Source organism: Fusarium pseudograminearum, chromosome 3, assembly GCF_000303195.2.
Source record: "Fusarium pseudograminearum CS3096 chromosome 3, whole genome shotgun sequence".
NCBI lineage: Eukaryota > Fungi > Ascomycota > Sordariomycetes > Hypocreales > Nectriaceae > Fusarium > Fusarium pseudograminearum.
Genome location: NC_031953.1, coordinates 7,481,531 through 7,503,228, shown reverse-complemented (window position 1 = coordinate 7,503,228; position 21,698 = coordinate 7,481,531). Strand labels below are relative to the sequence as shown.

General features: G+C 47.3%; 10 protein-coding genes across 10 annotated transcripts; 6 read left to right on the top strand and 4 right to left on the bottom strand.

The window, feature by feature from the left end:
• Positions 1-1,646: 1,646 nt before the first annotated feature.
• Positions 1,647-2,250, top strand: FPSE_03276 (uncharacterized protein; the record flags this gene model as incomplete). The annotated part of the gene is made up of 2 exons (XM_009256395.1): positions 1,647-1,684; positions 1,782-2,250. The coding sequence occupies 2 exons, from the start codon at positions 1,647-1,649 to the stop codon at positions 2,248-2,250; spliced, it is 507 nt and encodes a 168-aa protein (XP_009254670.1).
• A 223-nt stretch (positions 2,251-2,473) lies between these two features.
• Positions 2,474-5,068, top strand: FPSE_03277 (uncharacterized protein; the record flags this gene model as incomplete). Its single annotated transcript, XM_009256396.1, has 2 exons — positions 2,474-2,543; positions 2,619-5,068. The coding sequence occupies 2 exons, from the start codon at positions 2,474-2,476 to the stop codon at positions 5,066-5,068; spliced, it is 2,520 nt and encodes an 839-aa protein (XP_009254671.1).
• A 731-nt stretch (positions 5,069-5,799) lies between these two features.
• Positions 5,800-6,862, top strand: FPSE_03278 (uncharacterized protein; the record flags this gene model as incomplete). Its single annotated transcript, XM_009256397.1, has 3 exons — positions 5,800-5,988; positions 6,047-6,409; positions 6,464-6,862. 3 exons carry the CDS (start codon positions 5,800-5,802, stop codon positions 6,860-6,862), a joined length of 951 nt encoding a protein of 316 aa, XP_009254672.1.
• Positions 6,863-7,083: 221 nt separating this feature from the next.
• Positions 7,084-7,602, top strand: FPSE_03279 (uncharacterized protein; the record flags this gene model as incomplete). The annotated part of the gene is made up of 1 exon (XM_009256398.1): positions 7,084-7,602. The coding sequence occupies one exon, from the start codon at positions 7,084-7,086 to the stop codon at positions 7,600-7,602; it is 519 nt and encodes a 172-aa protein (XP_009254673.1).
• Positions 7,603-7,668: 66 nt separating this feature from the next.
• Positions 7,669-8,625, bottom strand: FPSE_03280 (uncharacterized protein; the record flags this gene model as incomplete). Its single annotated transcript, XM_009256399.1, has 1 exon — positions 7,669-8,625. One exon carries the CDS (start codon positions 8,623-8,625, stop codon positions 7,669-7,671), a length of 957 nt encoding a protein of 318 aa, XP_009254674.1.
• A 1,103-nt stretch (positions 8,626-9,728) lies between these two features.
• On the bottom strand, positions 9,729-10,921 carry FPSE_03281 (uncharacterized protein; the record flags this gene model as incomplete). The annotated part of the gene is made up of 3 exons (XM_009256400.1): positions 9,729-9,776; positions 9,831-10,468; positions 10,522-10,921. The coding sequence occupies 3 exons, from the start codon at positions 10,919-10,921 to the stop codon at positions 9,729-9,731; spliced, it is 1,086 nt and encodes a 361-aa protein (XP_009254675.1).
• Positions 10,922-11,563: 642 nt separating this feature from the next.
• FPSE_03282 (uncharacterized protein) lies at positions 11,564-13,497 on the top strand (the record flags this gene model as incomplete). The annotated part of the gene is made up of 5 exons (XM_009256401.1): positions 11,564-12,006; positions 12,076-12,556; positions 12,612-12,754; positions 12,821-12,891; positions 12,965-13,497. 5 exons carry the CDS (start codon positions 11,564-11,566, stop codon positions 13,495-13,497), a joined length of 1,671 nt encoding a protein of 556 aa, XP_009254676.1.
• A 325-nt stretch (positions 13,498-13,822) lies between these two features.
• On the bottom strand, positions 13,823-18,304 carry FPSE_03283 (uncharacterized protein; the record flags this gene model as incomplete). Its single annotated transcript, XM_009256402.1, has 2 exons — positions 13,823-17,007; positions 17,062-18,304. 2 exons carry the CDS (start codon positions 18,302-18,304, stop codon positions 13,823-13,825), a joined length of 4,428 nt encoding a protein of 1,475 aa, XP_009254677.1.
• Positions 18,305-18,520: 216 nt separating this feature from the next.
• FPSE_03284 (uncharacterized protein) lies at positions 18,521-19,957 on the top strand (the record flags this gene model as incomplete). Its single annotated transcript, XM_009256403.1, has 1 exon — positions 18,521-19,957. The coding sequence occupies one exon, from the start codon at positions 18,521-18,523 to the stop codon at positions 19,955-19,957; it is 1,437 nt and encodes a 478-aa protein (XP_009254678.1).
• A 348-nt stretch (positions 19,958-20,305) lies between these two features.
• Positions 20,306-21,187, bottom strand: FPSE_03285 (uncharacterized protein; the record flags this gene model as incomplete). Its single annotated transcript, XM_009256404.1, has 1 exon — positions 20,306-21,187. The coding sequence occupies one exon, from the start codon at positions 21,185-21,187 to the stop codon at positions 20,306-20,308; it is 882 nt and encodes a 293-aa protein (XP_009254679.1).
• Positions 21,188-21,698: the final 511 nt, after the last annotated feature.

Genomic DNA, 21,698 nt, shown 5'->3' with positions numbered 1-21,698 from the left:
GATGGTGGAGGGGCCCCAGGTTCCAAATGCGGCAGATGATGCTTTCGTCATATCATACAATATGAAACCCTCAGCGATCTTTCTATCATTATACATATTTGCCTCGGCAAGTTGTTCCACGTCATCATCTCCGCCTGAGTTTAATACAGTGCTTAGTCGTTGTATCCATTAGACGACAGGTAAGCAAACAAGATGACTTGCATGATTGGATACTTCTTGACACAAGCGCGGAAAGACCCTTTTTTACGACTACCGAGCACGATTAGCTCACATCGCAAGCTAAACTAAACTTGTACCCTGCTTCCGAAAATCGTGACAGGCCTTAACAGTCACGAGTCAGTGTGAAGCGACATGAAGACTCACAATCAGGCAAATAGATAAATGTGATTTTCTTTTATCCTTTCATCCATGCCAGGCGATGTCGTGTAAATTGCAAATCACCATGTGATAGACACAGACAATTATTCGTTTATTAGTTCAAGTAACTGTAAGCACAGCATCTTCTCACACCAAACCGAATACCAAGAGCAATGAGACCGTAGAGCTACTCATGATTGCGACAAAAGTACTTGAGCCCTGTAGCAACAACTTTGTTGCACCCGACTCACTATTCGAGCCGCTAGAGCCATAAGCTTCCGAAGGCAGTGTGTAGTCCGGCGGAGGAGTCTCATATGTAGCCTCGAACACCAAAGCGTCTTTGTTTGTTCCATTTATGCGTGTGCTGTTTTCTCGCACAAGGCTGCCTTTAAACGAAAGACGGAATGATAGGTCGACTCTTCAATCATTCAACTCGTTGTCGTTCGTCAGATAATCAAAGTAACCGAGTTCAAATGGATTGTCAATCGAATAACCTTGACTGCCTTGTTTCGCGCCGTCCCCGCAATTTACCTGTCGTGGAATCATCCGGGGCCTTACAGTGTCGAGACTTAATTGGAGAGTGAATGTCATGTTTGAGGCGCCGATATCCTTTATTTCAGCCATGGCACCAGGTTTCAGCCAAACTGTAGACGTCATCGTCTTGATGTGGTCATTGTGGGATGAAATACAGCGTTGAAGTGTTTTATACTCCTGGGATGCAATATCTGAGTTCCAAGCACATACATCACTAAAGGTTATGTACTGGCTCGAGGCAGGCTGAGGTCTACTAGTATCTGAATATAGCCTAAGAGTGTGCTAATATTTTTGTCTTATCTTTATTAAGTGTCCTTCTTTTTCGTGTCACGCCAGACAGCTAACATACTTGCTGCTAATGCTGACGTAATTGCTATAGATCACAGAAATGATAGTCGGCAAAATTAAATCTCCTTCGGTAAACAGATAAACAATGCTCCCAGTGCATTACTCCACTCTCCCATTCACATCATCACATCATCATTCTTCCCTCTTTACTCCTCCAACAACCACCTGCCCTAAGAAGAGGCGGCTAATCGCGCTATAGGCCGCTATAAAATTCCGACTTATACCTATTGAATACGCGCATAAAGCCTCCTTCTTTAGAATAATCTGGAACTATAGAAGGGGTCTATTCTATCTCGCAGTTTTCTCGCTGGAGGCTTTATAGACCGCCTGTTGTCGACGCTGTTCCTCTACTTGGGACTAGGCTTGGTTCAGTAGGTAAGTTTATTATGGACATGCTAACCGTAGAGATGTCTATCGATTTGCACTACACCACGAAAGCTTCTCCGTATTTACGCTTCGACTATTGCGTCCCTGGAGCTATCAAAGAACCCAACGACTATCCCGACAGAGATACAAAATGAGTTCGACTCAACCGCCCGCAGCCTCGACTTCACACTGAAAGACCCTCCTGCTATTATTGTTCCCAGCAGCGCTCTAGAACCGGTATCTGCAACTCGGAGACACTCCAGAGACATCCTCGATACGATACGCGATCTATCCAAGGTCACGACCTTGTCCATCTACATCGAAGCATGCGACGCGCCGAATGAATTGCAAGATATTAGCGACGCAGTCGGCCAAGGCCTGTTTACCTCTTGCAATACACAACACCAAATAGCCAGCAAGTATGGCGGAGTCGGAGGGAAACTCATCGATCTTTCAGTCCCGGTACTACCACCATCATACGACGAAGCGGCAACGTCTCCACCTCCGCCTCCACCTCCGCCTCCCCCGATCGATCGAAGCAGCAAAAAGCGTGCTCGTCTAGACAGCGATCCTGAACGTGATGACGATATTACCCCTCTGGGCCGAATTCCGCACTCGCGAAATCTCTCAAGACGGACACCATGAACCTGTTCAAGATGCAAACCACCATGGTGGAATAATAGAGACCAGGGAGTTGATCATCACTCTCAGAAATAGAAATAAGCTGGTGATGTAGGCCATCCCATTGTTGCGACTCGGTCCCATCACTCTTTGAAAGGCGATGTATCTTTGTTTCGCTCGCATATGACTGTCCGGAACAAAGATGCAGAAGGAACAGTCACTAAACTCAATCAGGACAAGCGCAAGAATGGCTAACATGACAGCCTGTGGACTGACTTTGGTGGTTCTTTCCTTGTTCCAAGTACCTACCTACCTAGGTAGGTAAACGAAACAAGACAAATCTGGGCAGACTAGAACAGCTAGATGTAAACTTATTCATCCATCATCTCTAGACATGACTGCAATGGTGCATCACAATAACATGAAAAAAGCCATCGAGGCTACGCGGGATGAGCCTACGCCTACCATGTCAGAAACTCTCCACTCGCTCCACCAAAAGGTTAGTGCTTTGGTTCAGAAACTCTCCGCTATTGGCGCCGACGAGACCATGCCACCCTGTGCAAAACAACAACTGCATGAAGCTACACTTGATGCGCGATCCATCCAAGAAGCCCTCGGCCATATTTGCCATGCTGCCCTCGCCGACAGTAGCGAGATCGAGATCGAGATCGAGATCACCCCACCGCCCACAGTGCATCCAACACCTGACAGGGTTTTGACTTCCACCAAAAGCACGCCTAGCATCATACGGCCGACGACAAGCGAGGATTCCAATGTCTCCGTCACAGTCCAAGATCAAACCAGTCAACATGCTCGTGCGCCTATCACTAAACGTCGCATAGTTCATAAAGTATATCCCGAGACAGCCACTGCATCCGTAGCCGAAAGCCAAAGCCCGCCCCTCGTCATACCACCGACAAGAAGCGACGGTTTCAATGTCTTTGATACGGTTCAAGATAAACCCAGCCAACCCTGTGCGCGTGTCAGTAAAAGTCGCACAACTCGCCAAGCACACCTCGAGACAGTTACGGCAACTTCGGGGCCTACGCTCCGTGCGTGTGATATGGGCGAAAAACTTGTTGCCAACCTTGACAAGATCGTGACACAAGACGGCTTCCAGAATGAGGTGTTTGTACCTGTCCCATCAATTGATCTGGAGGCATTCAAGACCGACTTAAATCCTTATCAAAACAGTACCCTGCAAGTTCAGAAGTATGACAATACAAATACAGAAGCCAACCAGTTGGGCGCCTGTTTTATTTTCAAGTCTACATCAGCCCGAGACCGTTTCAAGAGGCCTGATTTTAGCATTCAACAGAAACCACCCACGGCCAACGAAGCCGAGAAGTGGCTCAACCATGTCATCAAGAACCCTCCCCAACACACCATATCCCACTACGTTGGCCATGCGAACCATATCGAATTTCAGGGACGCCTCAACCCGGGACCTCATGTTCTGAGCAATGACGCCCTAGGGGATATCCATAAGCCGTACTTCCACATCGGTGCCGATAAGTCTGCAAATCGCTTCCATATCGAAGATTTATCATGCCTGCATGAGAAAGAATCTCGACATGGCCTTCGTTCGGCCAATCAAGTCCTCCTTGGAATCAAGATATGGGTTCTCATCGCGACTCGCCATACTACCAAGTTCAGGAAGTTCATTGATAAGCACTGGGATACTGAGCGTTGCGGCTCGGCGGTTAGCCATCTTGAACTCCTTGTCTCGCCCGCGCAACTCAGAAAGGAGGGGATAGACTTCACCATCCAGGTTGGCTACCCAGGAAATTTGATCGTGACCCATCCTTGTCAATACCACATGGTTATCAATCAGGGGGCCTGTATCGCTCAGTCGATCAACTTCATACTACCAGGCGATTCTATCGAGTGCGACAAGCAACTCCGCTGCAGTCAAGATGGCTTGGCGCCCTTTGCTGACGAGCTTGGCATGACTATGGTCTCTATATCCCAGCCCAAGAAGTGTCTACAGTCAGCAGATCATAAGAAAGGTCTGAAGCGCGCTCCAGACACCGATACACACATTGCTCCGAAGATCAAGAAGACAAAGAAGGGAATATACAGACCACAAGAGCTGTCGCACCTCTCGCAGGTCCTCAAGGAACTACACAAGAAGGACTTGGTGTTTCAAAGTCCGCAACTTGACAGCATGCAATCGGTAGATGAGAGAGTGTACCGATTTGTATGTGCAATTGCCAGCCGCGAAACAGTCAGAATGTTTTTTGTCATGGTTGCCGCCTGGAACAAGCGTGTGCACAGTTCTGACCCTCCACAACAGATGGGAACAGAGCCGGTTTTACGCAGAGTAATGCTCATAAAGGCCATTGAGGGGGAAGGGGCACTAATTACGTTTATCAGCAAGCATAATCAACTTCACCTGCACAAAGAGTATTTAAAGAAGAAGAATGAAGGTTATAGGATCCTGTGCGAAATGAGAGAAGAGGTAAGACAAAAAGCAGGGTGGAGCAAGAGTCTGCTTGAATACCACTTGGAAATTGGCAAGCGATTCCTTAAGCTAAGCCATGGAAAGGAAGGCATCTTGCCTTTTCTATCCTGCTACCCCCAGAAGGATTTTGATGTTAGACTCAGCAACAGCACCTGGTTCGATGACGAACAGATCGAGCAGATGAAGAGGCTACTCAACACGCCCTATACAACAGCATTACTCTTGGCCGGGAAGAGTCTCGAACAAGCGGTTGAGACGTTGCAGCCTATGGAGCTTGGATTTCACGTGGATGATGTCTCGTGGGAGGAATTGAAGGAGGATGAGGTCATAACCAAACTTGAACTCGTTGCAAACCACGCTCTGGGCGCCTCAAGCTGATGATGTCGCATCGGCTCGACCAGGGACTACGGATATTCTGGCTCTTGATTTAAGTAACGGACAGTGTTACCAAGAAACAACGAATGGGCTTGGTAGGATTAAATAGTAATAATTAGTCCATATAATTAGTCCATAGTTGCAAGTCTTGAACCGATACCCAATGTGGTGTACATTTTTTTCAGCTTCGTCCAGGGATTGGCATCCTTCTCTAATTCCACCTCTGAACGTTGCAGGACTGTGCCTCAGGTTCAGCCACCAGACAAGGATTAGAGCCCTTTCATTGGTTCGATTAGATTATTCCCTGATTTATTTTCGGCCTTATGATCTCATCTCACTCAGCGCTCGCTTGTGGATTAAATGTCGCTGTAAACTTTAACTTTATTCTTCAACATCGCATAGATGGATCTCGACTTATTTATTAGACAACATTAAACGTCTTTATATTAGTAGCCCCCTGGAGTGGACCATTCTTTTAAAGGACTGCGATAGCTATTACTAGGGCTTACTGAATGTCTGTGGATTATGCATTGGAAATGATCAGGATCTTGGTATGTCAGCATTGGGGGCGAAGCAGATGTCGATCCTCAAGAAGGACCATAAAAATAATACGCAAAAGCAGCCGATCCCCATCTTTGTTTTCCACATTTTTAATCTCTCCATGATCCTCTTTCTGCGATAATCGGCCGGCCGCTCCAAGCTACAGAACACGAAAATAAAATCCACAGGCCATCATGTCCGACTTCAAGGATCTAAAAAAGGCGACCGACATAGACCCCAATGTCTGGTACCATCTAACCGAAGAATGGGTCGACGATTATGATGGAAATTTTACGGGCATGTTGCAAACATACAAGGAAGATAGCGGGGATGATGGATTTCGCGTCTATGCCGTTAAAAACAGGAAGACATACTGGCAATTTGTACGTTCCACAGACAAAGGCACAATATCATGTCCAAGTTTTCTAACAAAGCTCCCAGCAACCCATCGACAAGATACCAGGCCGATACTCACTTCGATGCTCCGAAACGACGACACGAAAACAATTCGCCGTATGTTATCGAGATTTCGAATCGGTCGAGAACCGACGCACACGCGCCTGTCTGACCGACAGTGATGGGACCGAGTCGCAACAATGGGATGTATCTCTATGGGGCACGAATACGACTGAAACATATTTATTTACAAATGTCGCAAATGGAACCAAGTATCACCTCGATGTGATTCCTGGTAACGCCGTCTTTATGAGCCCAAATCTCGACGGATACCAGAAGAGGCAGCGTTGGCTGATGACCAGTGTCAAAAATGTTGACGATGACGCTTACAGCACTGTTTTCACAAACGTAAGTCTGACTCTAGCACCTAAATACAAAACTCAATAGCTGAATGATATAAAGCCCCCTCCCGAGTCAACACGCGATGCAGGGACGACAACAGATTCGTCTAGCGAAACAGCTACAGACCCTGCATCATCCTCATCCTCTGATTCTTCTTCCAGCAGCCTCTCAAGCGGTACAATAGCAGGCATCGCGATAGGAGCCGTACTCGGCGTTCTTGCGATCGCACTATTGGGGTTCTTCCTCTGGCGACGCAAAAGACGCAACAATGGTTTTACTGCTAAGCCTGATGAGGCGATGGGTAGCCACAACGGGGATTACAACCAGTTCGCATCTTACAAGCCATCAATCGACAGAACTCTTGTCAATTCCACATCACCGGCACCCCCTCAAGAATTATCTAGTGCTCAGAACCCGGTTGAACTCCCGGCAGCTGAGCAGAGACACGAGCTGAGATAGATATCACTACGGTGCTCAAAATTAGCGGTGAAATCCGAATAAAGTTTCGGAAACGGCAAATTACGTTTATGGTGATCCTGGCGGCTGGAAAATTATATAGACTTGGAAAAAGTATAAATACCCCTTTCATCTCTTATCTAAATCGAATGCACCCTTGTCTTTTGACTCGAACGAACAACCGCATCAACTTCTTTTTTCACGACCGCATGATTGTTCAAGACATGTCGTCATTATCAACAGCTTACCTCGTTCTCGGACTCGCGACTCTCGCAACATGCACCTCATCATGCACCTTTCAACCATCCTCGAACGCGACCCTTGAAAACTTCCCGAGAGCCTCACCTGATTCTCCTTACGACCCTAACATCCTCTCTCAAGTCCCTGTTGCATCAGTCTGTAACTCCTCCAACGCGACCGAGGAGCTCGGCTGTGCCAGGAAATACATCGACATTATTGACGAACAACTCGCCTTCCTCTATGCTCGACGGTTGGGGTACGCTGCCATCGCTGGGTTCGCGAAGTACGATCAGGGTGTGGAACTGAATGATCCAACTAGAAATGAAGCTGTTGCTGAGGGTATGGCGCAGAGGGTTCTTAAGTATGGGGGTACCAAGGAGGCAGGGAGAGTTATGGGTGGTGAAGGATGCCAGATCTATGTGAGCTTGGAGTATGAAGTGTCGCAGATTCAAGAAACTTGTGATCCGGAGTTTCGACAGGACGTCAAAAGAGACTGTAATTAAGCGCTGTAGAATTGATCTTTCATTCTATTCTATATTGCAGTGTCACGCACCTGTTCAGTTACGTATTCACACTTCGGTACTATACGCGACAGCCCGCTTTATAATCACGACGATTTCATCTGCATGTTTCCAAAGATCATTATGGTCGCCACTAGCCACCATCTCGATGACCTCAAGTTTGGAGTTCTTTCTCAAATGCTCCTTCATAAGCTCTGTCTGAGAATACGGGACAAGGCTATCATTTTTGCTCTGGGCAAAGACGACAGCCTTTCCTTCAGGCCACTCTTCCGACCAGTCTGAAACGATAGTTGGGCAGATATCCCTCCAAACAGTCTCATCATCTCCAAACGCATTTTTCGTAAACTCGACGTAAAGAGGCTGGAGCTTCTCGTGGGACTCTGGTGGGTTGTTGATGAAAGTGGCCAAGTCATATAACCCATTCAGAGGGGCGATAACCTTGGGCTTCTTCACTTTGGGTGCTACCCCCCATCGATCAGGATTCATTACTGTCTGGAACGTCAATGTCGCGCCGCAGCTATGACCTGACAGGACGTAATCGTGAGCGACACCAAGTTCATTCTGGAGATATGCAATAGCAGCGAGTACAGCAATGATATGATCCGGGTGTTTGGCCGTACGGGCAATATCCACAGGTTGTGAAGAATCGCGAGGTGGTGCAGGATGGGTAGGGTGATTGGGGTGGCTTGATAGCGGGTAGTTTATTGAAGCAATTCCCGAGATATGAGCTTCTTTGTCACTCAAGAGTTTGAGGGCCGTTGCTTCAAAGGACGAGGAGTCAACCAGAGGGTCACGCCAAGCACCACCATGGATATAGATGACCCAAATCCCTGGATCACGAGAAACGAAGTCAGGTGCCGGAAGAGAGTGACTACCTGTGGCTTTGGGTACCCAAACGTCCAAAGTGTGCAGGTAGGTTGCGTTTGCTGTGTATGGAGCTTGATGTTTGTGCCAGCCAGCACTGGAGTCAACCCATGGAATCGATGACCATAGGAGGGACGTCATGGCGATATGCATGTATAAAACTAAGCAGGAAAGTATATTTTCAACGGTTACTTCGTTTTGTTCTCCGTCTCGCATTAAATATTGAATGTCGTCGGAAATACGACGCCGGAGTGCGGGGTTGCGAGAACTATAGGGTGCGTTATCCGCCGCCGAACGCGCCACCGGCCGCACTCACAGTTTGAGTTAATCATATTCAGAGACGACTTAAAAATAGTAGTGATCAATTCAATCGTTATCTAGACTTTGTCTCCTCATAGTACTCGGGATATGTCACCTTGTAACCCAAAATAAATCGTCCCCAAAACGATGCACCCCAAAGAAGCAATCTACTCGCAATCTTTCCCAACCACTCCCATGGCATCGGCACAGCTAGCGGGGTATCTCCATCATGTAAAAATACCATCAATTGGAAGAAGCTCGGTGGCTTTCCTGCTTCTCTGCAATCATCCAAATATCCAAAGAAATTCCGAAAGAATCTCTGCTCATTTTCATAAGATTCAGGCGCCAAGTTAATATCAACCACGAGATCTTCCGTCTTGGATGCATTCTCAAAGCGATGATACCGCCCTGCCTTGATCGATGCTTTACGCTGGCCGTTGGGCTCGTCGGAGAGTACAGCAAATGGCTCCTTGGCGATGCCACGGTAGAAATAACCTATGCCTGACTGTAGGTTGAAGAATTCGTCCTGGTGGATATGATAATGAAACGGTGGAGCGACAATGGACGTGCCATGTTCTTTTGTTGTTGGCGGGATGCGATGGGTCATGATGTAGTCTGAGTTGGGCTTGCCAAACTTGACTGAAGAGCGGCCAGAATCGTAGGTAATGGGGTTATTCCTTGCATTATTGGTGCGTGGCGGCTGTGCTGACCGTAGAAACGACAACATGATGGGTATTCAATATGGAAAGCTAGATGTAATGGGAAGGGAACATGAGTTTGAGTCAATTGTGAAGCTTTGTAGAGAAATGAGCACATTGAGTTGCAGGGTCAATTTCGACATTTACAGATCAGGATAATATTCATGCCGATCTCGGCAAACACAACACCCGAAGCGGCCCGACACCTAGCACTTGCAGCCATGTTTCCCCCTGCAATTATATTTCTCAGTTCAACTTTCCAGTTTCTGCTAATCTCAGACGAGAGTTACGCCACTGTGAAGTTGATTAGTTAGAGTCTAGTCAGATAAAATAATAATTGAGATTTACCTCACCACATGAAATCGGCTCATAGAGAGGAGGATGCTCTGCATCAGTACACGTTGGCACAACCTCGCAGACGGCATCTGGGTTAAAGCCCAAGAAGAACGGCATTGCGTAACGAGATGACTTTTGTCGGTTGTAAACACGATGAACAGTCGACTTGAAACGGTTGTTGGATAACCTCTGCAAGAAGTCTCCAATGTTGATCACCAGAGTTCCTTCGATAGGCCGAGCGTCCAGCCACTCGTCATCCGCTGAGAGAACTTGAAGCCCGCCAGACATGTCCTGCCATAGTAGAGTCAAGCATTGGATATCGGTGTGTGAGCCAATACCAACGTCGATATCCTCAGTCTCTTCAGTGCCAGGGTAGTGGAGGTGCACTGCATCGGCACCAGGGGTGGTAATGATGCTGTCAAAGTAATCCTCAGGTAGCTCAAGAGCAAGGGCGAACAACCGAATCAGCTTGCGTGCCAATGTTAGTCGCCTTTGATAGAACTCGGTAAGGACAGGACGGAATTTTGTGAGATGATTTGTTCCGTTCCAAACAAAATCTATGGAATCAAAGTTGGAGTTGATATCATCCACACAATCATGGCTCGGGTCGATGCGAGTGTCATATCGCATAGAGAAAGTTTCTTTGTTATCTATGATATGCAGTGAGCAACCCGGTTAGACAAATGAACTGACTTCTGTTTACCTTTTGTTTCTTTGTTGTTGATCTGCGTACATCCGACGCCGTGGTAACCGCAGAACTTGCCCGCCTTGGTAAAAGCAACCCGATCCTTGTCTTGTTGCGATTGATTGAAGAAGTTCTTGCACTGTTGGAGAGCTTCCTCGATCAAGTCCTGGGGGATGCCGTGGTTAGAAACGTAGAAAAATCCCGTGTTCTCAGCCGCTGCCTTGATCTGAGCAGAAAGAGCTTTGCGCGCTGATTCGTCTCCGTCTATGGAACTGAGATCGATGATGGGCATCTCGTCGAGAGTTGGAGTGCGTGGTTTGCCGCAACGTACTCGACGGGAGACAGGCCCATTCGGTGTCAACAGCTGCACCGTTGTATACTCGACTGGAGCTGTGATCTGAACTGTAGTAGTAGCCATGGTATAGCATCCAGCAATGGTGAAGATGATATTGTTGATGCTGTGGCTGCTACAGACAATGGTCTTGAGTGGGGAAAGGCTGGTATCAAATAGTGGAGAGATTAGCCAGAATAGCCGTTCTGCTTGTTTGGTGGTTGGACAAATGTCACAAACATCTACAACGGAAGTGACAGCCTAATATAGAATGATAGTGTAGGGTTCTAGCACCTTGAAGCCGTTCGAGCCGAGTAATTGATAGTACCGTTGAAAAAGACGCAAGGCGGAGGTCGCCGATGACACCGATCATTACCGATCACGTCTCTTATCAGCACAAGTTCACTTATCGTCGGACCACGCAGGGATGCTCACAGCCAAGATAACAGAGTTACTACCACTGGTAACTCTGCGCTTATTGATAACGACCCACAAGTCTTCTTGTTCCATTAAATTAACCCTGGCCATACCCATCCGATATGGCAATGAATGCTGGAACACAGAGTTTAATGGATTGAATCTTATCAATTCTGGAGTCCGGGGAACCAAAGTGTTAGTTCGTTAATCGGCCGAGATTGACCTCCTGTGTCCTATAAACATCAACCATGGCCTGCATTCTTTACAACTTAGCCAACGATTTTCCTCTTATAACATAACAGACGAAGAACCATGGCCGCTCTCGTCAACAAGGCCCACAACCGTCTGCTCGTCAAGAAGCAGTTACCAGACGGGACCACTCAACCAGCCGACTTTCTCGACAATGACTCCATCCGTCCTACCCCTGTCAAGGACCGCACCTGGACTTCCATCACATACTCGGCCTTTTGGTTCGCTGCCACGGCAAATGTGAGCAATCTTTACTCGGCTTCCACCGGCCAGTCCGCTGGTCTTAGTATGTGGGAGGCGCTGGGCTGCTCACTCGGTGGCCAGTTGCTCGCCGGTCTTCTCATGGCGCTCAATGGTCGAGCCGGTGCATTGTACCGGATCCCCTTCCCCGTCGCCTGTAGAGCCAGTTTCGGAACATGGGGTGCGTTGTGGCCGACCTTTAACCGTGCCATCATGTCCATTGTCTGGAACGGAGTGACATCCGTGCAGGGAGCCCAGTGTTTGTAGTAAGTTGTAATCTATTAATATTTTCGCTTGTATTATTTGTCACTTGCTAACGACCACCTCTACTATAGCGTCTTTCTTCATGCCATCTTTCCTTCCATTGCCAATATTCCCGACATCATGGGCACAAAATCTGCTCTCAACTCGGCACAAATGCTCTGTTTCTTCCTCTACTGGCTTATCAATTGCGCATTTCTATTCATCCCAGTCCCACGCATGAAGAAGCTGGTTCACGTCAAGGTTGGTGTCTTCTTCGGCGCCACCATCGCCTTCGTCGCTTGGACATTGTCCCTGTCCGGTAGTGTTCGCAAAACACTTTCCGAGCCCTCCACCGTCAGTGGTTCAGAAAAGTCCTGGATGATTCTCAAGTTCTTCTTCTTAGGACTTGCTAGTTGCGGCACCTTCATCACAAATGCAGCTGATCTGCAACGCTACGCAACTAAGCCCAACGATGTTATTGCTGGTCAAGTATTCAGCTTTCCACTGTCTAACTTCTTGGTTGGAGTGTTTGGCAATGTGATCGCGGCTGCAAGTAAAAGTATCTTTGGCGAGGTCAGTACAAGCGCTGTCGGGAAAAGATTCTTGTCACTGACCCTTGTTCTCTCAGGTCGTTTGGAACCCTCTTATAACCCTTGACATGCTTATGGAGGGTGATCGTTATACAGCTGCCAATCGTGTGGGATGTGCCTTGATCTCATTCGCTTATGTTTACTCTACTGTATTCTCAGCTATTTTTGAGAATTCTATCCCGTGAGTCCAGACTATCTTTTCATCGATAGTCTCTGTCAATTGTTACTGACCGTATTGCTATCCTAGTGCCGGAAATGACATCGCATCCCTTATGCCCAAGTACATCACAGTGAAGCGTGGTTTCTTTATCTGCGCAGGTATGAGCCCATCTCCTCTCTGGCCCAGAGAAGAAATAGTAAGCAGCTCGACACTAATAGAATTTCTTTCTAGTTTTGTCGTACGCAATCTGCCCGTGGTACCTACTATCGTCAGCATCTGTCTTTATCAACTTCCTGAGCTCGTACCAGATTTTCCTAAGCGCCATCACTGGAATCCTGATTTGCGACTACTACCTCCTGAGACGTGGCCTTTTCGATATTCCCATGCTTTACTCAGGACACAAGGCTTCTACTTACCACTTTTTGCACGGCTTCAATCTTAGGGCCTTTGCGGTTTATCTGATCGCCGTTGCACCCAACTTCTATGGATTCCTTTCCCAGATGGGTGTCAAGGCACCGCTGGGAATCCAAAGATTCTACTATGTTGCATATCCCGTCGGACTCTTCATAGCGTTTGGTGGCTACTGGTTGGTGAACTTACTCTTCCCCAATGATGATATTCCAAAGGTCTCAGGATGGCAGGAGCCTAAGGATTTTGTTGAAGACCACGATGATACTTTTGTCGACGTTGTTGTTAACTCGTCTGAAGCATCGTCGGATCAGGAAAAGGGTAACCCTCAGGACTTTATAACGAAGAAATATTAAGATTGGAAGAGTTAAGTAGATCATGAAAATTAGCACAGAATTATAAAATAAATCCCACTGTAATTTGAACAAGTACTATAGTGATGGGAATGTCAACATGCAGCTACTATAGGTATATTTATAGAGTAAAGTAAAGTATAAGCTTTGGATAGGCTGGATGACATAAAATGTGAAGAAAAGTAAATAAGCCAAGTTATTTTACATCGGTTACGAATATACTTGGGACATGACCCTCCACTCCCACCGTCTCTGCTGTTTCCCCTTCTGCCTTCTTCTTCTTTCTGCGGACCCATGTATATTCTTTCACGGCTCCCTTTGATAATGTCTACCCTCCAGTAAAGCATGTAGTAACATTTGGCACAGCAAAAGGCCCAGTTCTATGTTTCGTTATCCACTCGAGTTTCCTTTGTATATCCCACTTCTCATAGTCAATAGCACGAAAGTATCTTGCTCCATGCTTCTTGAGTATTTCTCTCACGACTGCCAAGTTATCGTCTTCTAATGGTGGTATTTCTGTTTCTGACGGTTTGGCATGCAAGTACAGAGCGTCCAAAGGACTCATTGAAAGTTCACCATGACCTTGCGTTGCGTTGACATTGGCACCGTGCTCGAGTAGTATCTCGATGACCTCGGGTGTAACGACTGCATGCGCACAGGCGATACCAAGCAAAGTCATCCCATTTCTATTGATCGTGTCAGTGTGGGCGCCATGCTGCAGCAAGTAGCGAATAGCTTCCACACGCGATATGTCTGGTGTGGACTCATCCGTTGTCGTGTCATTTGTTTCTTCGTCTTGGTCTCCGTCCTGTTCATGATCTGTGGTTTTGGAACCGAAAATCTTTGTCTTCATGGCTAGAGCAAGTGGCGTATTTCCATGAACGTCTCGAGTATTGACGTTTGCTCCCTTGTCAATGATCTTTTGAACCTTGACTAATTCATCACCACACCATTCCCGAAAGATCGAATGAAGGGGAGTTTCTTGGTATAGATTATCCCTGTGGGTGCTAACATCCACTCCCATCTCGGTGAGTGCCTCGACAAAAGTCCAATTGCCGTCCTTCACAGCTGAATGGAGTAAGGTATGGGTCCGATGCTTCAAAAGACCCATGAGAAACTTCATAATGTCGATTCCAGAGTCGTTTGCCGGTACATGATTGAGAGCGTTATGAATCATGACTTGGCGGTGTCCGTCCTCGTTGTCACCGTAGGACAAGAGAATAGCTGCCAAATCCGGCCTACATGCTTGTGCTGCTTCGTTCAAGGCCTTTTCAAGGCGTAGTGGCTGGCCATGATAAGAAGCGGATTTTGCGCCATCAACGATGGCCTTGACTATATCAGCGTTCCCGGTCTTGACCGCTTCATGAACTGGTGTTTCATAGTGCGGCGCTGTCAAACCTCTCCAACCTCGTTTTTGTTCACTGATCGGTACCATGCTAGTACAGAGATCTGCTCCAGCTTCTACTAGCATTTGCACAAGGTCGAGGTTGGCATGATGAACAGCTGTACCAAGAGGTGTGACAGTAAATGGATTAGGAAGGTTTGGATCGGCACCGTGTTTGATGAGTACCTTGCAAACGTCCGCATTGAAGCTGCGAACAGCTAGATCGAGCAAACTGTCGCCTTGGATATTTCGGCCATTGGGATCTACCTCACTCTTGCTCAACCATTCATCGAGTACTTCATGCATGTCAAGTATGACACAGCCGAGTACCGGCGTTGTATATGGTCGAAGGGCGCTTTTTCCAGTACCGTATTTAGGATCGGAGTCATCCAGGACGGGTGTGTTCTGGACAAGACGTGTCCAGGCCATGTATGATGTAGTTGAGTTAGAGGGTGTGCCAAGAAACTGCCTGATCAAGCCCAGTAAAGTATACCCAATTCCTTCCTTAGAGTTCTTGCGCACATCTTCAAGGTGGCGTGGAAAGAAGTGTGAGCAATATGTAGTCCATGTTTGCAACGGTGATCCCTCAAATCCGACCAAGAATGGCTCAAAGGTCTCACAAAAACAAGATTCATCATGGCCATCATGGATGTCGTAATCGACCAATTCCAAATAGCACTCAAATGGTGGTGGATCTGGGATTGGGAAAGACTTGGTATCGCAGATGGATATCTCGCCAACAGTACCCTTGCTGAGGCTTGGCGACAAACTCGCATCTAATTGCCGGTTTTCTTCTTCATCCGGGACAATTTTGACGATATTTCTCTTCTTGGAATGAGAAACATGAAGAGTCAAAGTGGCATCCCAGTCTTCCCCAGCATCACTACCTGGGGTTTCTTCTTGTCCATTTTCAACGCCACCTGGTAGGCTCAGGCAAAGTAGGGTCTGGAGACAAATTCCTGCCATCATTTCATGGGCCTGTGCAGAACTCCAGTGTTTTGTTTCCAAATATTCCTGGACCGACAAGTGGGCAAATCTGCAGATTGAATCTTTTGTGACACCGACATTATTCTCCCATACTGCCATTGAGCCAGACGTGCGAGTTGCTTTGACCTCTTGTTTCAGGTAGCCTTGGAGGTTTGAATCCATTGTTGGTACTGCGGTGACATCTCGCTCTTGAGATCCATCTGCAACGACAAGTAAATTCTGACAGGCTTCGAGAACGTATTCTATATCGACATCTTGATCCAGGATAAAGTTATGACGCGGATGTTGAGCAGCGGCAATGGCAAGCTCAAATGGATGCAGGGGTCGCTGGGATACCATGACAATCTGGAAAGCAGCAAATGCAATACTTTTTTTGCTGCCAGTCAGGTCAGAAATCTGACCATAGATCTTGTCATAAGCAGCTTCAAGTCCCTTGGGTAATCCATCCAGATACTTTGCAATGTCGGCGTTCCTCTCCAGCTGTATCAACTCGCCGATGTGAAGTGTCGCCCACTGGAACATGCCCTGGCTCTTGTCTTGAAATGTGCTGAGGATTTTATCGCGAAGCTTTCGAGATAGCTTGGTCCGGCAAAATTCGCTCTCTTCCATTTTGCTCAACACGAACTTCTCAATATCTGCTTGATTGTCGTTGGCAGTTACCTCAAGATGGGTTCCCTCGTTGTATCGCTTTCTCAGATCCTGATCAGTACGACTGGCGATATAGACTTTGACAGTTTGTTGGAACTTGATGATAACTTCATCCAAAAGGTCCATGAGCATATGTCTTGTTCCACGGTCACATTCGTCTAAACCATCCACCACGATGTAAACACTCTTATATCCAGCAACAAGTTGCGTAAGTAACTGTTTACACTCCTCCGCGACAAGTCTATCACTGGAGAAGCCTTTCACCTTCCTCCTTAAGTATTTATGCTCGACACAGGACTCGATGCTTTGATTGTCACGGGGTGCACACAGCTGCCGTATGATGCTTCGCATGATCGCCACGGGTTCACTGTGATCAGGTCGATTGCGGTCGCAATAGAAGTATGCGAAACCAGTGTTCTCCTCAGCTTCCTTTGGCAATCTTACTAGAAGATCGTCGACAACCCTGGACGAAAGTTTTGTCTTGCCAGCTCCGGCTAGAAAAGTGTCAGTTTCCCTATCGACATGAGTATCCAGTGGAGTTCACTTACGTATTCCATTTAACCACAAAAGATTTGACGTATCAGGTCGTTGCCATGTTTCATAAACCTCATGACCCATAAGCCACTCTCCAGTTCCGTCGACTCTCCCTTTGCGAGCGATGTAATGGTCACTTTCGTACGGGATATCTGACACCCACTGCAGAATCTTGCACCTTTCATCTTCATTGAGATGTTTCCAAAGCTGTCTCGTCTGGTCGTCAAAACGTGACGACATGTCCCTGAGCTTTTGTCGAGTATCCCGAGAACTCTCGTCCATGTTCTGGAAGGCTGATTCTGCGATGGTGCCTTGACAAACATTGGCCTCTGTCGTGACTTGAGTCTCCAAGTTTCCGATTTCCTTGAGTTTCGCTGCAACTTCGCTTGGATTACAAAATGTCTTTAACATTCTGACAGCGCTGTTGCAATCCAGCAACCTGATGTAGTATGCAAGAAAGGAAAACAGCTTAGCATACAGGCGAGCCATTGCGTTTGAAAGTTGGCGAGTAGCCTTGGTCTGCAGTCTTGTTGTATGGACAACGTTCTCTAAGTAAAGTTGGTGGTAGATGCTGCATCTTGCAATTAGGCATATAACTTGTTCCATTCCAATGATAAGTAGCCCCATCTGCTCATTATCTGCAGTGAAGACAGAAAGAACAAGCTTGATGGCTGACCATGGAACACTAGCATGTACTGGGTCGACCTGAGAGATTAAATCACCGATGGCTTTGAACGAATCCAACCATGACACGATTTTTGCCAAAACATCCCGCAGTACTATTCTGCGGCCTCCAAAAGTAATCTTCCATGCCTTCTCTTCCCCCAACGTTTTCTTCTTGTTGATCAAGTCGTGCAGATCCGCGAATACGTTGGCGTTGTTATCATTCTCATCGATACTGGCAATAAGAATTCGATCTTCTTCATTCAGATAAGACACAGCTTGTTTCCACGGGTGGGGGTGGTCATCTTTCTGGGTTGTGTTCTCATCTTTCAAGTCTGCAGGTTTGTCATTTATTACAACCGATTCGGGTACTTTTTCAGGGATGATTGGTGATACTGCGTCGGTTCCCTTCACATCTGAGCCAATTGATGCCGTGTCAGCTGAAGGGCGAGAGTTCTGTGTAACAGTAGACCTAAGAGAGGTGCTTGTATCCGAAAGGTCTGTGCTCGTCGCCGATCTTGAGTCATTAGACTTGGAACGCTTTCGAAACCATTTCTTGAACTTGCTTGTAGACGAGGTCTTGGTTGTTGGCATCATTGACGAGCGAACAATTAAGATATCATGGACCTTGTTTTGAGCGATGCGGGGTTTGGCTAATTTCACCCTCGTCTGACAGGGACACAACCAACACACAGAAAGGGCTGTTGCCTGTAAGCCGAACTTTACCCGGGCATATTTGACCTCCTAATAAAAGGACATGGCCCCTGTCCTAAAGCTTCTCTCCCTTGACAACTTCCTCTCGTCACCACCATGGCTTCTTTAGCCAAGCTTCCAGTCGAAACTATCGACAGAATTTGCCAGTTTCTTGTTCTTCTGAGCACTAGATCCCTTCGAAACTTGTGCCTTGCCAACAAGCACTTGAACCAGATAGGTTCTCCTTGGTTGATCCACCGATGGGACAACAGCCAAGAATGTGCAGAGCCGACAACCGAACGATTTGTGCTGCATCTATTCAGACATCCTGAGCTTCGAAAAAAGGTCAAACGTCTCAGTATCGGCTATGCGTTAGAACTTGACCAGTCTAATCCATCAGTTGTCGACTTGGACAGCGAGACACTCTTAGCTCTGTCTCAGGCAGCTGCATCAGACGTCGAAATGGAATCTGAGTACCGCAATCAATTATGCTCTGATATTGAGCGGGGGTCTGTAGACGCCCTCAATGTTTTACTTCTGGCTTGGTGCACTGGAGTAAATCATTTGAGTATCACAGTCCCTCCATTTTCCATATTTGACGATGAACGTTGCCATGTCTTGACATTTGCAAAACAGGCCATTGTTCGACTATTGCACGAAACACCTGTCAAAGACTTACCATTCGCCGAAGTACGGCACTTGGAGGTACATCATTGCTATAAACACAACCATCTTTTCTTTGGAGCTGTGACCAGCTTCTTTCGCCTGCCAAAGATTCAGTCGTTCGTGATATCCGGTATTTACGACCGGGCTACACACCTAGAAGTGTGGTCTCATGGGACATTTGATCCGCATCACGGTCAATATGCTCGACGCTACGCAATGGCCATACCGCACGCTTCCTCAAAAATAGAAGAACTTGTCTTAAGAAATGTCGACTTCATTGCGGACGGACTATCAACACTACTCCACGGTGTCGGCAACTTAAAGAAGTTGACACTACGGCCTACTTTCGATCCTGAACAGGAGTCAACAGATCGCGAAGAAATTGCGGAAGCTCTCAGTGGTATGTGTCAAGATTCAGTGGAGGAGATTGACCTACGAACTGATCGTCGAGGATATCTGCTGAATCCCGAATCGCTCAAATTGGACTACGATTTTCTCGCTGAGGCGATATTGATAAGACAAGACATATACAAAGACTTTGTCAATCTTCGGCGGCTCAGCTGTCCCATGGCCGACCTCTTGACGGTTGATTCCGATAACGACGAACACAAAACCAGTCTTGTTCCTGGCAAGCTACCTGAATCTATCGAGTATTTGAAGCCGCGATGCTATGACATGGTAAACACTTGGATCAGCAAGGATTCGTCTTTACAGCCTTACATTGAGGTTTTCGTTAGAATATTGGAAGACGCTGGTCCTGGCCAGCGACTTTGCAACTTGAAGGTCCTGGATCTCTCTTATGCATTCGCGAATGATCCAGACACCGACGGTATCGTTACGATGAAGGTGCTGGCAGATGATCGGGGTATTACGCTATTGTTAAAGTAATACTGGATCTCGGATCCAACTTCAGGGTGTTTGCAAAAAGAAATCATTGGTTCATTGTTCTTTGCATAATAGAGACTGGTCACGAGTTCATATGAGGAAGGGAGAGTTGACAGATCGGCCGATCAATTGATGCTACTACATAATAAGAAAATAGAAAACAAATAGCAAGTCTATATCAGAAAGAGTGTGGATTACAAGTTCGCTTTTCCTTTGGAACCATCATGTTCCAACCCCGAATGCCAAGCGTATCACCGAGGTTTCATCACATTCAACTGTCACTCTGCCTCCAACATCCAGTTCAAGTCGATAAAATCTCCACTAGAAAGTGGGCGTTCGAGCAACTGTCGTTTAGTTGTGCTTGCCGTTGCCCTTGTTGGGCTTGGCGGGAGTATTGGCCTTGGGCTTTTCGGCAGCCTTCTTGTTGGACTTCTGTTCAACAGGGGGCTGCTTAACAGGGGGCTCTCCTCGGCGCTGAACATGAGGAGGACCCTTGGGCTTGGGCTTGGGCTTATCGGCAGACTTGTCGTGGGGCTTCTGATCAACAGGGGGCTCTCCTCGGGGCTCAACATGAGTAGGGTCGATAGTAGGAACCTTGGCAGCAGGGCAGCTCTTGGCGAAGACGTTAAGCTTGTCATCGCCGCTGGGAACATTGGCGGGAGCAACCTTGTACAGCTTGCAAACAGGCGCAGATGCGTCGGCAGGAAGGCCAAAGACAAAGCTCTGGCAGTCATTCTGAGCAGTGCATGCATCCTGGCACTTATCAGCAGTCTTGACGCTGGGGGTAGCGAAAGGCTGGACGTTGCCATTAGTAGGTCCGGTAGGAGCAGTGTTGCACATCTCATCACGAGCAGCTAGCTTGCCCTTGACTTGGCCGCGAGGCTCGTCGTGAGTGGGCTTGGTGTTGGGGACAGCCTTTGAGGAACAAGCCTTGTCAAAGACGTACAGCTCGCTGCCCTGCTTGGGGACTTGAGCGGCAGCAACACCATAGAGCTTGCAAGTAGGGGCCTTGGCATTGGCGGGGAGACCGAAGATGAAGCTCTTGCATGAAGCGTTGGAGGAGCAGGACTTCAAGCAAGCATCAGCAGTAGCAGCGGAAGGCTGAGAGACGGGCTGGATCTTGGCATTGGTGGCAGCTGAGGGAGCGACATTGCACTGCTGGCTGCGAGCATCGAAAGGATGGGCCAGGATGGCAGAGGCCATGGAAGCAGTGAGGATAAAAGAGGTCTTCATGTTGAAAGATGGTGGTGTAACTTGAAAGTTGGCTTGGGAAGTGAGTTGAAAGATTGTAAAGGTGGTTGAAAAAGTGTTTGTTGTAGTTAATGAGACTGTTGTGTGATGGTGAGAAAAAGATTAACTTGAATGAGGATTCACGATTGCTTTATATCTGTTGAGTTTGCTGTATCCCACCATGTCAGGGTCAATGGTACACAGGCCTGTGTTGTCCTCCGGAATGCAACATTTCGGATGACCGCGTCAGCAATTTTCGTCACGCTCTGCATTGAAGATCTCTCTGCTTGGTGAAGTCGTGGTTGGATAATCTGGACCGCAAAGATTCGGATCTGCTCCAGGTGGGCACCGTTAAGGCTGTGCATTGATGCTATGCCATGGTCCCAACTCCAATCAACGATGAAAGATCATTCTCCTATGTCTTTTCCACAGTATTTCTTGCAGATCAGTAGCTACGACCCAAACCCACAAACCACTTACTGTTTACTTTAACTATGGTCGAAGCAACAACCTT